The sequence below is a fragment of the Ciconia boyciana genome, chromosome 6 (assembly GCF_034638445.1).
Source record: "Ciconia boyciana chromosome 6, ASM3463844v1, whole genome shotgun sequence".
Taxonomy (NCBI): domain Eukaryota; kingdom Metazoa; phylum Chordata; class Aves; order Ciconiiformes; family Ciconiidae; genus Ciconia; species Ciconia boyciana.
In genome coordinates, this window is record NC_132939.1 from 8,898,555 (window position 1) to 8,915,000 (window position 16,446).

At 35.5% G+C, this 16,446-nt stretch overlaps 1 protein-coding gene across 2 annotated transcripts in view; it reads left to right on the forward strand.

Moving 5' to 3' along the window:
- The window catches only part of ELP4 (elongator acetyltransferase complex subunit 4), a 153,724-nt gene that overhangs the window by 117,302 nt on the left and 19,976 nt on the right, over nt 1-16,446 (forward strand). Inside the window, exon 10 of one of the 2 annotated variants that reach the window (XM_072863732.1) lies at nt 13,651-15,193. The exons of the other annotated variant lie outside the window; for it this stretch is intronic. Within the exon in view, the coding sequence (XP_072719833.1) occupies nt 13,651-13,764 (114 nt within the window). The 3' untranslated portion in view covers nt 13,765-15,193. Of the gene's footprint in view, nt 1-13,650; nt 15,194-16,446 lie in introns of those variants that run through there. 2 annotated transcript variants of the gene reach the window in all.

Here is a 16,446-nt window from a genome sequence, read left to right on the forward strand (position 1 = left end):
AACAGTGTATGTTAACCTATTCATTCCTGAATATTTTACACAAACACACAGTATTTGAAAATCCATTACAAAATTGGCTATTTCTTCTAGGAGCATGAATGTGTCCACCTTAACATAAGCATACATCACATCAAAATAAAGACCAAAATATACTCTATATATTATTTTAAAATAGCAAAGTCTTCATGAATTTGCTTTGTTTCTAACTTGAAGTCAAAATATAATTGTAGGGTTCTATTTGAATCTGTTAAACTTATATAATAAGTGTATATAGTTTAAACTTTTAAAGTTTAACAGAAATAAAAACTTTTCTCATTCTTGTCTGATTTTATGTGAGTTACTCCTTTCATTTACTTAAAATTGCAGGTACTTCAGAGAAACCGTGCTCTAACTTTTGATATCATATCCACGCAAAGTGATCTTTTCTCTTTATACATGAGGTGTGACATGAGCAGGTCTCTAGAATGACGAAGTTACAAAATAATGCTAGTAAAATTATGTAATCTTTCCTTTCCATGGGTGTATGCTATAGGTGAGTGGGTGTTCCATGTGCTTCCTATGTTTCCTTCTATTTATGACTTCTACTGCACATATGTTTGTCATTCCTCACAGGTTATTCATACCAAATCTATTTAGATGGTCTTTTCTACACATCCAATACTGAAATGAGATATCTCTCTTATTATTTTATTAAAATAAAGTCAGCAGAAAAATGTTAAGTGGTTGCTAAACTGGCTGTGCCAAAATAATTGTGATCTTGTCAACACTGGTAATAATTTTCTACAAGCACTCCATAGTAATGCAAATAATGAAATTATTTTTAAAATAACCATAATGGAGGTTGAAGGAGAAATGGCAAAATTTGTCATTATGTCATATATTCTTACACCGATGTGCACCTTGTGCCTACTGTCCTACTTAGTTTTTCTTTATTTTCAAGTGTTTGTGGGAAGAGAGAAGTGAGGGCACATCTGGTAGAGGAACAGTAGGCTCAGAGTGGGAGTTATCATGCCCACACATACTGCTGCTGATCCTACTTCATCCTGCTAACTGCTGTATTTTCATTATAAGCTTGGATTCTGTTTCCCTCTTTATTACAAGGATGTTACAGTTCTTTATTCTTCACTGACAGCTGGCAACAGGTAATGCTGGCTGTTATTTTGTTCACTCTAGTCAAGCACATTCATTTCCAAATATAACCATGTTTTGTTTGCTGTATTTTGTTCTTGGTGTGGTTGAATGCCATCCTTGGAAAGATGTGCATTGAGCTAGTATTGAATAAGTGGCTTGCCTTCGGCATTCATGAGTAAATTCTGTAGTTTTTGTTTCAAGGCTTTGACATGTCATCAAGTGTAAATCTATTCTAATGCCAAAATCCCTCTTGATGTCTGATGCCAATCAGTAGCTTTTCATCTTGAAAAAGGTAGTGAATAATTTGCCCTGTGGATATTACACAGATACCATATATGGCAAGAGGCAAAGAGAGGGGAATCCCATACCCATTTTTTTAATTCAAATAGTCATGTGCAACCAGTTTGCTTTCCTAAATACCATTGGTAGTCTGGTACATTTTCTTGCTTTCAAGTGAATATTGAATACTTGTCTAATTTGCATATTTTCGATGTGTGGAAACAATATGCTCTTTCTGCTGCAGTATTTTATTTCATGAGCAGTAGCCAACATGCTGAAATATGTGAATTATATTACATTTGTTATTTTAATAGGAAGCTCAAATCTTTTACCTCCTTCAGCTTCATTAGTGGTTTTTTTATTAAAAAAAAGAATGAAAAGGCATTTGCTATATAGGAAGGTCAACATTTTCTTTGTGAACGCAGTTTGCACCCATGATTTTGAATTTCAATGAACTGTAAGACCTAAGAGTGTTGAATTAAAGGCATAAAACACTGTAGTTCCCTCACAAGCTCAAATGTATGTAATTTCTTTCCTTAGAAAGGAGGCCTATGGAAAACCTAATGAATGTGTTTATATAGTTCAATGGCACTCATATAGTTTATACTCAGGAGAAAGAAGCAAGTAGAGCTTTGTATTTAACGCCTTTTCAGTCTGAAATATTACAAGATTTTAGGGTGCACGAGGAGTAATGTGATTGTCTAATCTGACCTCCTGTGTAATACAGGTCATAGTTCTTTGCACAGTAATTCCTGCATCAGGGCAGATAAATTCTTCAGCTGTAGTGAACATTTTGTACTGAGTTTGATTGGTTTAAGCTGCCACCTTATCCTAAATCTCATATTAGTAATACCAATACTGTGAGGTATTTTCCTTATAATTTGTAATAATGTTGAACCTTTCACCCAAAGTTACTAAAAACAGCTTGCATGCCTTAATTAAACTTTAAGATATCATTATTTTAAAATGACAAGTCATGTATATCATTTCCAATGTAGTTAATCAGGAATAGAGTTTAAACTCGTAATCTTTTGGTTTAACTAATAAATCATAAAAACATTAATTAGCTGATTCACTAACCAGTGATGATTTTAGGCTGAAAAATCTAATCATAATTATAGTAAGTTAATTTTGTCAGGTTTAAGAATTACTTAAAATTACAGTGAACCCAAACTGATGTTTAGAGATATTTGCTACTTGAATATTGGGGTTCAAGTTCTCATTCTAAAATCTTCAGGCGTGCTGCATTATATACTTTGTGCATGTATGGACTGCCTTCATGCATAAGAGATCCCAAAGAACTTTAACAACTATCTTTATACAGGAAATTGTCCATGTATTATTTAATTGCAGCGTTCATTCAGGAATGAAATGTCATAGCTGTCCAAGCCCTCAAAACGAAAAGTTTATTTTGGAAAAATGTAAAAATTATTTTATCCGTATAAAATATCTGTTAGCATTAAAGTAGAAAAGATTAATTAATTATCAAGAGTAGGATTTTGCTAGATCAGGGTTAATAGCTGACCTCTTCAGAAATGGACTTTCTAATACCTCGTGACAGTTGAACTCTAAATCTTGTATCTCATCTAAAAGATCCATTGGTAGGACAGATAATCTGACACCTAACTACTAAAAACTAGCCAAATAACAATATTCCATTCTCCATTCAGTTTTCTTCCCTGTTGTAAATTGGTCACCTGCTTTCAGTTAATGTCAAGATATTGTGAGTGTTTGTTACAGTTTTGGTGTTTATAAAGACAAACTGAGATGGATTTAGCAATGGGGCAATGACTGTAGCATAAATTAAAAATGTGTTCTAAATCTGGTCTCTCTGGTAATAATTCAATGCTATAGTTTTATAGGAAGCAATATGCAATATCTCTCTTCACTGAAATATTTTGCTATTGTACTATTTTTTATGTTTATAATGGTAGTTGTAATGGTATAGTCAACTAGAGACCAATGAGCCATAGTGACCCATAGGTATACAAATACAGCGAGCAGATATTCTTTGCTCTATTCAAACAGACACCTGGCAAAGAATAAACACATAACATGCAAGTAAAATAAATAAAGCAATTGACACCAGCAAATGTCATATTAATGCCATTATTGATATTCTGCTGGGTTTATTTGGATGGAGAGGAACTTAAAGGATAAGCTAAATTAAGACAAAACCAGGAAAAAAGCATTGACCACACAAGGATGCTGGAATGGGGCAACAGGAAAGATAACATAGATGTTAAGTGAAAATGAGGTAGGGAATAAGGAAGGGAGAAGGTTGGAGCGAGCTGCACAAGGTAGAGGAATACTGGCCAAACCTATTGGAAGTTTTCTTATTGTCTGAATCTCTCTACTTTGGCTGCTTCCGCATCTTTCCCTACAATTTCAAGGTCTAGCTAGGTCTGGCTAGTTTAATCTTCCCTTTTTGCTCTCCTTTCATGGGTCCTTGTGCTGTGGAATATACATGGGCCTAGCAAAAACAGTTTCTGGTTTGGCTGCTTCTGCTAATTTCTGGGGAAACCTTTTTTTTTTTTTTTTTGGTGAAGGGCTTTGCAACTCTGAATATATTTGTGGGTGTGGGTAGGAAGCATTACCTCGTCTCTGCTTGGCTTGCAGTCACCAGAGTTCTCAATACACTGAAGAATTCAGTTTGGGCTCTGTACCCAAAAGTACGTGTCTCATGTCTAGTGAAAGTAAAATAGAGGAATATCAGCTCCACTGTGGATTGGACTTGTTACCCTGGGGTTGCTTTTTTTTCTCACAAGAAATCATTTATTCACTGCTGTCTTAAAATTATGGTTTAATCTTTGATCAAGACCATACCTAACTTTCCATTCTTATGGTAAGCTCCTGAAAATGCAATAGCAAGGCAAATCTAGCGTTAACAAATTCTTTCAACTTAGTTTAGCCCTGTAAGTCAGGGATCTTTCATGCTGTTAGTAACATGTTAAAGTGGCTTTTCCATTCAGCCAGGTAAATTTTTCCATACTGTTTTCTTTCTAACAGAAAGGAATCTGTGATAGAAATGCTCAGCCACCCTTCCTCTGTAGCTAACTTCCGATCGGGATCTTTGCTTGTAACAACTTATGTTTAAAAAGTGTATTGAGCTGTAGAGGGCTACTTCAGTGAAGATAAACTGTGTGGCAGGTGACCTACAACTTTTATACAACAGAACTCAAGTGTGTCAACAGCGGTTAAAATGCAAGATGATCTTAGCTTTACCATCCATTCTGCCAAAAAACAGAGTAAGTTAGACTGGGCAGAAGTCTGGGTTTCTGTGGCTAGATTTCTCCCAGTGTCTTGCTGGGCAGCATACAAGAGATCTCTATCACAGTACTGGAAAAACTGGAGTTTCTAAATCCTGGCTGAGTATCTCAGTTATTGGGCCATTCTCTAATGGAATGATTTCTTGAATAGATTCATCGGAGAACAATGTAGCTACGTGTGAAAAGTGAACACGGTGATAGTGATTAGGGTCCAACTAAGGAAAATAAATTACCTGAATGAAGGTATCTGTGATGAGCTCTAGGCATAAATAGTGAATGTAGGAAAAGGGAGCGTCCAGAGGTGAGAGTTTTTGCAGAGGAAAGGTAGATTACATACAGCAGGTGTTATGTTAAGAATGAACTATTAGACCTCCTTGGGCTGGAAGGTTTTTGTGGCTATTTTACAAGGTTAGATTAAATGTAAATATTTATTAATCTTCTAGTTCCCACCATCATGTAAGCTAATTCCTTAAATAACAGTTAACTAATTACTTATTTTTTAACTTATTTTTAACATTTGGTCATCAAATAGATCTACTTTCTTCAGTCCAAAGGTCAGATTTAAAATACAGATTACCCCTTGTAAGCAGGCTTGGGTTCTCAAAAGACCTCACCTTGCATTGCTAAGTGACTGTGATGAAGCTGCATTCGATGAAACTGAGCATGGACATAATCTGAAATCTGGATGTAAATGTTTTGTTTGGATTCTTTAGTTTTCCCCTGTGCGACTGCAGGAAAAGGACATACACTATGAAAGCCTGTGGTCTCCAGGAACACTGCTCTGCTGCTAAAAACAATTATAGGGAATGGTTGCTGGGCAATCAGCCATCAAGTAAACTGAGATCCCTTAGCTTTCCCATACTTATCTTGATTAATGATTTAGCTAGTCATAAAATACAGTGTATTTGTAATTTAGATAGAATACTTAATGTTTTTCAGGGGAAATAAAAATTGTGTCTCATCTGTAACAGCCTTTCTTCTGGTTGAAATCGGCTGTAATTAATACTATAAATAAAATCAAATTGATATAAATCTCTAGTACGTTTTAATGGCAAAACCTTTTACATTTACCATGACAAATAATACAGGAAGCATCAAACTAGTCATCATTTGCAGTTCTTTCAGTTGACACTTTATGAATTTTTTTTTTTGTAAAAACAAGTTACCTACTTCTCAATTATTTGTTTTCAGCAACAAAAAGGTCTGATCCAACTTTGATTAGCATTCATAGGCAGCTTTCCATGTGCTTGCATAGCACAAGGATTGGGTCTGAGAGTCAAACGCTACTCAAAAAAGCCAAGCTATAATGTTACAGGAAATATTTCTCAAATTTCTTTTCATCTTTGGTTTAGCCACATAGTAGCTAAGTATCTTGTTGTTAACAGGGAAATATGGAGCAGTTTCTTTCAAACTGAGCAGAGACATTATTTCAGAATAAATAGTAATATACCAAGGTAATGCCTTTGGTATTCCATTTGAACAAATGTAAAAGGTATAGCCAAACCTATCTTTACCAAGTTCTATAAATATACTAAAAGATAGAAGAATGGTAACCACATACATGAGAGACAAATTGCCTTCAAAGTGTCCATGTAAATTTTCCCACAAAAATATGAAAGTGACATTCATTCACAATGTCAGAAGAATATTATTTTTATGCTTTGGCTCTACAGGCTTAACACATGCACCAACTTCTTTATGATTTGTTCTATCTTAGGGCTATTTTCAGCGTAATCTTTTTATGGGGCTATATTATGTATAAAAATATAGTTTTCTTGACATAAAACATATGTTCATAGGACCATAAAAATACTCCTTCTTTTGGGTGCCCAGGACCACTAATAATATCTAAGTTATTAAGACAAAATACTTTATTTTGAAGTTGGGAAAACAGTTTCAAAGTTACCTCTTTTTTTAAATTATTCTTTCTTCTTAGAGACCAAGAACTAAGTTAGCTAGTGCTTAGGAATCAAATTCTTCTTATTGTTTAATGTTTTGATTTTTCTCCTTTATGAACCAAAGCAGCTGGCCAAGATTGTTCCAGCTAAGAGGAAAAGCCAGTAGTGAAGTCAGGAGTTTCTTAGTAATCTTGTTTAATTGATAACAAAATGACACAGTATCTTCTTTAATTCTGCTTTTCAGAGGAAAAAAAGAAACTGTGCCTTCTTTATAAGTAAATTGGTTTTGGTTTGCATCAAAGGAACACCTGAATTCTTTGCTCTTTTTACCTCCTGAGGCACCACATCAAGACCAGTCATATGTATCTACCAGCTTATACTGAAAAGGGGAGTTTTATTTAATGACCATTTAATTAATACTTTATTCAATGAACATGATCTAAGAAACAGACAACAAAAGCTCTGCTGAGCTGTGTCAGAGTTAAGGATTGTGTACCTTCAAGAAATTGCAGAGAAATAAAATTTATTCTTTAGCTTTTGAGTCGAAGCAGTGCAGCTGCAGAACCTGTTTCATCCTATCTTAATGATTCTTCCATTCCATTTCCTGGCAATAAGACTTGCCCTACCATTTGCTGTTAGGAGGCTTTTCCTATCAGCTGGTTGAGCTGCCTCTCCCTCTGCTACTAGGTAGCTAGCTGGTTTGGGATTCATGGCCTCAAGAGTTCCTACTTCAGTTCCTGCCACAAGCGTATGAGTCTCTCAGTGTGAGTCCCTCTGTCACTGGAAGATTCTGGCCTTAATGACACTTTCATTGGCATCTTGTGCAAAAGATGGTTCCCAGAGCGGTCAGCGACTGCAGGCAGAAGTACTGGTAGCCTCTCCTCCCGACACCTGAGGTTTTTGCAAGAGCTGGCCAGTTGTATAAGGGCTTAGCAACTTTTTCCAATTTTGTTTGTCAATGTGCAGTGTATATTATGTGAATTTAGTAAAAGAAATTTTAAGCAAAAAGGGCTGCAGCTTGTTTTTTAAAGTGTTTTTTTGTTGTAGATATATAGAGTTCTGCGTAGTGAGAATGATAAATATTTTTAAATAGTTTGAATTTTATTTTTACAATAACAGTTTATAAAAAGAAAGCATACTGTAAATTAAACTCCTACATATACACTACTAAAATTCTCTGCTTGCAGAGCTTTCATCTGGTTTAAGTCTTCTCAAAAATGTCTTGAAATTCTGCAAATAAAACAACATTCTTTAACAAGAGTTAAATCATAACAGGCAAAGAAAATTATTTTAAATAATACCATTCATGTTCATATTCTTAGAGAACTGGTATCTGAAACCGGTTTCTTACACAGAAAGCATTTTCTGCACCCTGTAGTGTCAAAATGCAACAACTAAAATAATAATTTCATTTTATACACAGGCCAGTAAATAATCCATAGCTGTATCTCTGCTGTGTTCTTCAAATTTCTTATTAGTTCTTTCGATTATTACCATCTTTTTTTCTCACATGTTATCCCTGAAGTGAAGAGGAAGCAAATGAAACCAAATCCTTTCCTTGAGCATAAACTAGTATTATTGTTCTTATCTGTCACTCAATATGAGAAATTAATAACTTCCTTCTACCCTTAAAGTGACTTTCAACTAATTGCTTGGCAGAAATTTATGGGCAGGGTGAAGGCCACAAGCTAGCTTTGTGTCATACAGATTCGATATTTCCTGAAAAAAGAGGGAAAGTACTGCCAAAAAGGCAAATATAATCTTGATTTTGTGATTTATTTCCTGTATTTATAAAACCCCATCTTTTAATACCTGCACACAAAAGATATTAAATTGGACAAAATAATAATAAAGTCATGATTAGCAACAGGGAGACAGTATTATCATTTCTGATGTTTGGTATTTTATTTTAGAGGGACAAATTAGGTGAGCATTTCATGCACGTAAATAATGTTTGTGTCTCCTTGTAATGAGGCAGATGTCTTAATTTCATTATTCTTTGTGTAGTTTCCAATTCCTTTTATTTGTATGTCTTTATTGTTAGAACAAAATGAAAAAATAACTTTATGAAGTAACCTACCTAGCTGATAGACTTCAGTTTCATTCTATTTGCTTGCTTTGGTTTTTTGTGCAATGGAATAAATCTGGTTTCTCTGTTCAAATTTCTGTGCAAGACTCCTCACAAGAAAAATCTTTCAATATAATCCTAAGAGTAGTTCTCTTGTTCACCTTGAAAGAAAACAAATAAGTAGGAGGCTGGTCCAAAAAACTTTAGCTGTCAGTTCAGCTTCCTAATAAAGCCTCTTCAAATCCTCAACCTGTTTCTGTGTCTTATTGTCCTAGACAGTCAGATCAGTCTTTCAGGTGAAAGAGTGTTCTTTCACCTGGTCTCACCTCAAGTCAACAACTAGAATCTAGATTTTTAAAAAGACATGAAATATCCAAAGAACATAAGAGACATTCATCAGCGAGAGAGACCAATAAGGCTCCTCCTGTTTCCTGATTAAAAAAGACACAAATGCTATGCCAGTGGCATTCTTCAGCAATCTTCAGTGAGCAAAGACCTAGAAATTAGCTGCTCAAAGTAACTCCAGTTGTATGTAGAAACATTCATTTTGGTTTGCACTTCTATTCCATTGCCAAATTAATGTAACATGAAAGAAACAAATGAAAAGCAAATGATATTTCATTTCATTCTAGTAACTTATTTTCAGTGTGAAAAAGATTGATAAGAGTACGGAAAAAAAATCTGAGTGATTACATGTAGAGAAAGAAATATGTCAGAAATAAAGGGTACATAAAGGGACCTATTGAAAGATTCGTGTCTTACAAAATATACTAATGTGGGTGAGGATAAAAAAGAGTGAAGGATAGTTCAGGAATTTCTATTTCATTTTCCAAAACGTATATTTGGCCTTCAGGCTAAAATACTGTCTTGTAGATGGGGTTTTTGTCTTACCGCCTGTTGTTTAGGCTAGAAGGTGTGACACTGTGTCCCTTTTGGCTGAAAGAGGCCAAAGAAGGAAAACTTTGAGTTCTTTTCCTTCTTCATGGTTCTTCTTAGGTTATCTTTTTAACATAAAATGTGTTTTCTTGATTCAATATCAAATTTTTTTATGTCGTGAAATATGGAAGTGTACACATGCCATTTTGATGGTGGAGACCCAGATAAGCAGTCCATGGTACTATGTGCCAGTCCTTAGAGGAGAAGCTTGGAAGAAAAAGTTATCATCGATTTGTTTAAAAGAGAACAGCTTTCTCTCCAAATCTTGCCTCTTTTCCTGAACATTCACAGGGAAGTAGCTGTTAATACATTTATGCACAGCAGTCATCTTCCCAACTAGTTCCCTATCTTAAAAATAAATTCTGTGTTATTTAATAAGTTCATTAGTGAAAACAAATTTCAGTTGATGTATTAAATTATACTTAAAATGCTTCAAAAACATTCATTTCTGAGATAGGGAGAGGACATGGGAGCTGATTTCACCTTTCTTATGGTTGGTGCTTATTTTCCCTTTTTACTTCTTCAAGGTAGTTTCTTCTTCTTACCTAAAAGCCCGATATCTCCAAAATTTTTCTATTTTCACATGTCCTGTGAAGGTGGATTTTCTTGGAGAAAGAGGGAGACTTCATTTTTCCTGTCACATCCAATAAATATCTCCTGTTATGTCAAAATAGACCTTGAGGTCCCAACATGGCACCGACATCCCCAAGCATAGCTTCTCATCTTGTAGATCTCCTTGAGTTTAGTCGGTGGCTTTCTTCTGAAATCAGTGATCATTTTCAGTCTAAAGTTTTTAAATCTGTTTAATGTCGGTGTGTATTTTTAAGTGATTGATGTGTACTAAAAATGGTAGAAGTGTAAAGGAGCAAGAAGTATCGCACTCACTGATTAGTAAGTCACTGACTTTAAAAATGCAAAGTAAGAGGAGTGCATAAGTTGAAGATTGCTGTATAATTGTTTGCTGTTAACAGGAAAATGCAAATCTTCCAACATATTTACTGTACTTTTTTTCCTTCAGTTTCTTGTGACTTGTATATGAGTGTAGTTTGGGAATGGGAGGTTTAACCAAAATATAGTGTCAACTATTTAAAAAGAATGAAATCCATAGTACATTATTTGGGGGGATTTTTTGACTACCTAGGCAATAATTGAGTATTTTTTTGAAACAGTTGGTTTCTTAATGTCTTCTCCATAACTTCGAGTTATCCAGGTTCTCTCTAAGTTCTGCTATCCTTAACACACTGGAGAAAAAGGAAAGGTAATGACCCAAGATAAACATGTGAAAACTTTCTCAGGTTAGAAGCTCCAGCATTTGGCAGTGCATGCCCTACTTAGCAATGTCTCACTGTGTATGTGATAAGATTGTTTTAGGCTCTTCATGACTCACTATTCACTTTTTCAAAGCTTCAGATATTTATGTTATACCAAGAGGGAGGAAAAGTCCTACATAATTAGCTCTGTTTACTTTGATTAATAATTTTACTTATATACTAAGTGAAAAGTTCTGTTTACTTTGATTAATAATTTTACCTATATACTAACTGAAAGTATTTTTCCTTAGGTGACATAGCTAGAGCAAAATATTTCCTTTTTAATGTCCAATTTGTTTAACTTCTATTAAGAAGGACGTTATTTTTCCAGCAATTACTCCATCTCTGACTTTTTTCAGTTCCTAATAAGAAAGTACTGCATAATACTGGAGTGTGTACACTGTCTAGCATAACTTATTTTGCTAAAAATAGTAAGTTGGAATTTCTTACCTCGACTCAACTATTTAGCAAGAGTTGTGCCAAAGTTTATAAGGAAGTTCAGGGCTGGAATGCAAAGCAGGAAGATGGGAGATAAACTGGATTTCTAATGCTGATATTTACTTGGAAGGTTAACTTTTTTTAACCCGATATTCTGTATAGTACCTGGCAGTTATTTTTAAAGTGACAGATTTTTGGCAACTACCTGATGTTTCTGAGGCTATAACATGTAATAGTAACAGAGAAGGAATGGTTCTTTTAGAAGTAGGATCTTCTAGCAAATTGAAATAAAATAAACAAGCTGTCCGCTTCAGTAAAACTAGTTTAGATTCCAAAATCAGGCTCTCGGTTACTATGTGGTACTGGTGAAAATACTCTTCTGTTTTGTTTTTATGATGCTTGAGGTGATATATTCTTGAATGCAGTCCAATCCTTCCAGCAAAGGAGTTTTTCTAGTGTACTTTTGGGTGCAAGTTATGTTTTCCCAGAGTAACTCATCTAGCTTGTAATAATAAATGGCTTCATAGAATTTACAGAGCTACCTTTAAAAATAGAAAATTTAAGTCTTGGCGTTACCCAAGCAGCTTTTAGGATTGCAAAGATAATACACATATGTGCTGTAATTCTCACAGGGTTTGGCTGAGTTGAACTATATGTGCACGTTCGGTTACATAGACCTTTAGAATTTTAGATTTGCTTATAAAGTAGGAAATGAATGCATAATCCAAAATGTATTGTGCACTATAATTGTGCTGTGGTTAATTCACATTAAGTTTCAATTAGACAAGAATGTGACAGGACCATTTAATTAGTCAATAAATATCTGTCGCTGGAAGTTGACAACCTGGAAAGTAGTCTGCTTTGGCGGTTGTTATCCAGCACAAGTTCTGTCAGGCAGTATGTGTCATTAGATGTTGTGCAAGGCCTCACCTTAAACTGGAACACTTGAGAGTAGATGGTTTTAACTTTGATTCTCATTCTGCTGTTAACGATATGTTGACAAGAAGGGTGGAATTTTTTAATAAGAAAAAATAAAATTATAAAGGTCTTAAGTAACAAGCAGTCTGTGTTGGCTGTGTCATATTATGTAACGTATCAGACTGTCTTTTTCCCCTACGTATGATGTGTGATATGCTTAAGACTTAATCACCCAAAGTTGTTAAGTAGAAATTAATTAAAAGTGTGTAATTATGTGTTTCTTAGAAATAATTGGTGTGATTAAAAATCCAACTTTAATAACACAATGGCATCAAAATGTTTTTCATACATTTTCGTTGTATTTGGTTTTTTAAAAAAATTAAAATAGTGGGTTTTAAAACTATATTGCATTAATTTACATAATTACATTTTCCTTCTCAAAAAATATTAATGCCCATCTATTTTCCATCCTGCATGTACAGAATTACAGTCATATGAAATAAAGTTAGAAGCACACGACCTCTTCAGAAGTAAGGATTTTAATAACAGATCTTGATTGTTAAATCTGTGCTTTCTCAGTTCATGAGTACTGGGAACTCCCCTAGGTAAAATTTAAAAAAATAAGCATTGACTGTAGCTGTCTTCTCCTTTTTTGTTTATATTTGTTGAAGAGCTGCCATGGTATCTGTTTAAAGACTCATGCTATAACAGTCGTATTTAATGTTGAAATATATTGTCATTGTGCTTTGTGATTTTTCAACGATCAGTTATAGTTGTGGTTTTGCTTTTTGGGTTTTTTACATGAGTGGTGATGCCTTCACCTCACGAGCTTTGCATACCATGTATTGTACCTTTTGCAAATGCACTTTCAAAGTGCTGATCTCTAGTGGGGATTTTTTGCTTGTCTTGCCATATTCTTCTTAGGTAAGCAGTCTCGTGACTTCAAGAAGTAGCCCACACATGCTGGAAGACACATCGGAAAGGTGCTGGTGGTATTCAGGAGAAGCATGACTTCTCTAGGGATGAGGTGCACTCAGCTTTAACGAGTGCTGGAAAACGTTTGGTTAGAGCTGTCCAAAGCCAAGGGCAGTAGTCCTCAGAGTCATCAATGCCTGAAACTACAATACGTCTCTGACTCTGCATCAAGTCCACCTGTTGTGGAAGAGGCCATTGCCATGGCCATAAGTATATAGGACTAACTATCCATTTACTTTTCTGACCAATAATTGTGGCTGTTACTGGCCCTGGAATGGAAAGAAGAAAGGTAGCAGAGAAGGAAGAGGCAAGGCTGAAATTGCTCGAAACTCTCCATTATTTATGGAGTTGCTCTACCTATTAGGATTTTGAACTCGGGAAACACATACATCCTTCACTGGTGTGATCTTTTTTTTTCCTCCTGATAGATAAGGACATGGCAGCTACTTCATCCTCTCCTCCTCATCAGACGCCCTGTGCAGAAGCTGGGGAATAGAAGAGAACACAAGGAAATAGTTGGCCATTTTCCTCCCCTGCCTTGAGGGATATTTTAAGGAGGGTGTAGCATCAAGTGAGATAAAACAGCAATACATTTATAAAGGGGGTGTTAGAGGACTAAGAAGAGGTTAGTGAACGGGGATGTATTGGAATGAAATTACTGCATACAGAATTTAGTGCACAGTGAAAAGAATGAAACATCATCAGTGTTCTAGGTGAAAGTATTAACTTAGAGCTAAATAAACTATCATGAAGAACAAGGAGAAGCAGTTAGATAATTAGAAATAAAAAAATGAGACCTAGACTAGTAGCAATAAAGTGTTCCTCATGGAAGCTACATGCAGAAGATTCATTTCTTTTACACCTCTGAAGAAAATATGACAAATATTGTGCACCAGAAATCAAGGAAAAAACACATCAGTTGTCAGTTGCACATGGAGAAAATCCTTTCCTGCATTTATTGTTGCAGCTGAAATCTGGAGTTAGTTCAGGAGACTGTGTCAAGACTTTTCTAGATTTCTGTTGCTATAGTAAAATCTAGTTCTTGCTGCTAATGAAATTGGCAGCCAACTTCCTCCTAGAAAACACATTATCCCACAAATGAACATGGGATTAACTCACTGATAAGTAACACTAAGGTATTTCTTTGGCCTTCCCTGCCCTTTGCTGAGTATGGATCAGAAGATCTGACAAAAGGAAAGGTATTCTCCCGGCAACAATCACTTCCACTCATGTTACAGAAAACTCAGAAGAGCAATACACCTACTTTCCTAGCAGTAAGCTCTTTTAAAAAGACTCATGCAATTTTCCCCACAATACTGACAATTCTAGTTGAATTAGTTAATATCCTGGCCATATTTTTCCACATCCTTCTACCAGTGAGAAACATTTCTACATTTAAAGTTCCCTTGGCATGGTATACAACCATGTCTGTCTGACTTGTTTTACTTGATGCCTAAATGTCAGCTGAAGCTATTTATAAGGGATCCAAATGTAAGTGTTATCCTGGTCATATTATACAAGATTTTCCTTGTCTAGTAACCAGCATCTTTGGCAAGGACAGAGAAATGTTGTCAAATTTGGCCAGTTTTTTATCTCAAATTCTTTCTCATCCAAGAGATTGTGCTACACTGAATCCTCTACATAATGCTTCCTAAATCACCATTGTGATATCCAAATTTCACCTATCGTGGTGTAGAATTTATCTGTAAAGTGAACTAACCCAAAACTGTCATTCTCACCATTTTAAAAACATTTACTATTCCACTGGATTTAGATATATTTATTACTCTGTGTGTTGTGCCTGTGTTTCTTAAGATGAAAAAGGTCAGGTTCTCAATGTTTTTCATGACCCACTTTTTCTTGTTTGATTCTGTTGCCCAGTGGGTTTGTAATTCTTCTCTTCTTTTTCTCCCAGCTGGCAGCATTGACAGTAGTTCTTTATTTGTCATCCTTTCCTCAGAGTGTGATAATATTTTATCTAGGCTATTCTGTAATTGTTTAACGCAATAAAGTATTGCTTGAATATATTGCTAATCAATAGACTCTTATCACTTACGGGTTAATCTGGTTTGGTGCTAGATCTTCCCTTCCTACAGAAAACCCACCAGAAGAGAAGCGAGAGCTGCCAAGGAAGTGCATGAACCTGACCTTCAAATATTTCAAAGTAGTCGCTTCATTGGGTGGAAATAGTTCAGTGGTGCGCTGAGCAGAAAAGGATCTGAGCCTCTGAGTTTCACAGATATTTTGGATCCCTGATATAGAAGAGATTTTGTCCTACTTTGAATCAATCTTGCTTCACTTCCTTCTGATTAGTGAGTTCCTTCAGGTCATGGGCTGTTAGCAGACTCTCTCTGAGCACATTAACACCTGCCAATGAGCCAATGTGCAATATTGATGCTGAGCCAGCATTAATTCCTGCTAAGGTCTTGACTGCTGCCTTTGCCACCTCACTAAGGAACAATCCCAAGAGTACTTACTTTTCTCTACCACCTTCTTGTGCCCTTGTCCCTGCTAACAAAATCCTACAAATCTTTAGAACGGAAAGCTCGGTAAAGAAAGCTACTATGGAAAAGGCATTGCTTCTTCCACCTTTTTTTCTTTTCTGACCCAGGATCAAATTTCAATGTCAAACTTGAAGTGTACTGAATACTGCTTTTATATCATGTACTTTTAGCAATAAGGTAAAAAGAAAATCTGAATATAAGGCACTCGACACACTGTGACATAGGCGGCAGGTACTCAGGAATAGTTCTGACACTGTGGCCACCAAGGGCAGCATATCGGGAACGGGGAAGGATAATGACTGTTGGCTCTCAGTGATGCATACTGAGTGACTCTCAGAGCTCAGCTGGCAGCAGTCGCAGTGCAAACTGTCAGTTTCTTAGTCAAATTACAAGTCAAATAGAGACATAGATTTCAGGTTATAAAATGAGAAGTAGCAAATGTACAATAAATTGGAAAATGAATCTTTGGATTCTGTTTAAACCAGTGAATAGCAGAGGTTAGGTTTGCGAGTAAGCACTTTATGACAAAGGCATTCATTATACTGGGGAGAATTATCTGCTCTTAGTTGTGAGTCATACTCCTCTCTTCACCATCCTCCTTCCTTATTTAACCAAGGAGAAACAAAATGCTGTGGGTCAAAGCCCAGCTTTGTACACTCAAAACAAACACACACCCCACGCTCTAAAGTCACAGGCCATTCATAAATAGTCACTTTTTGA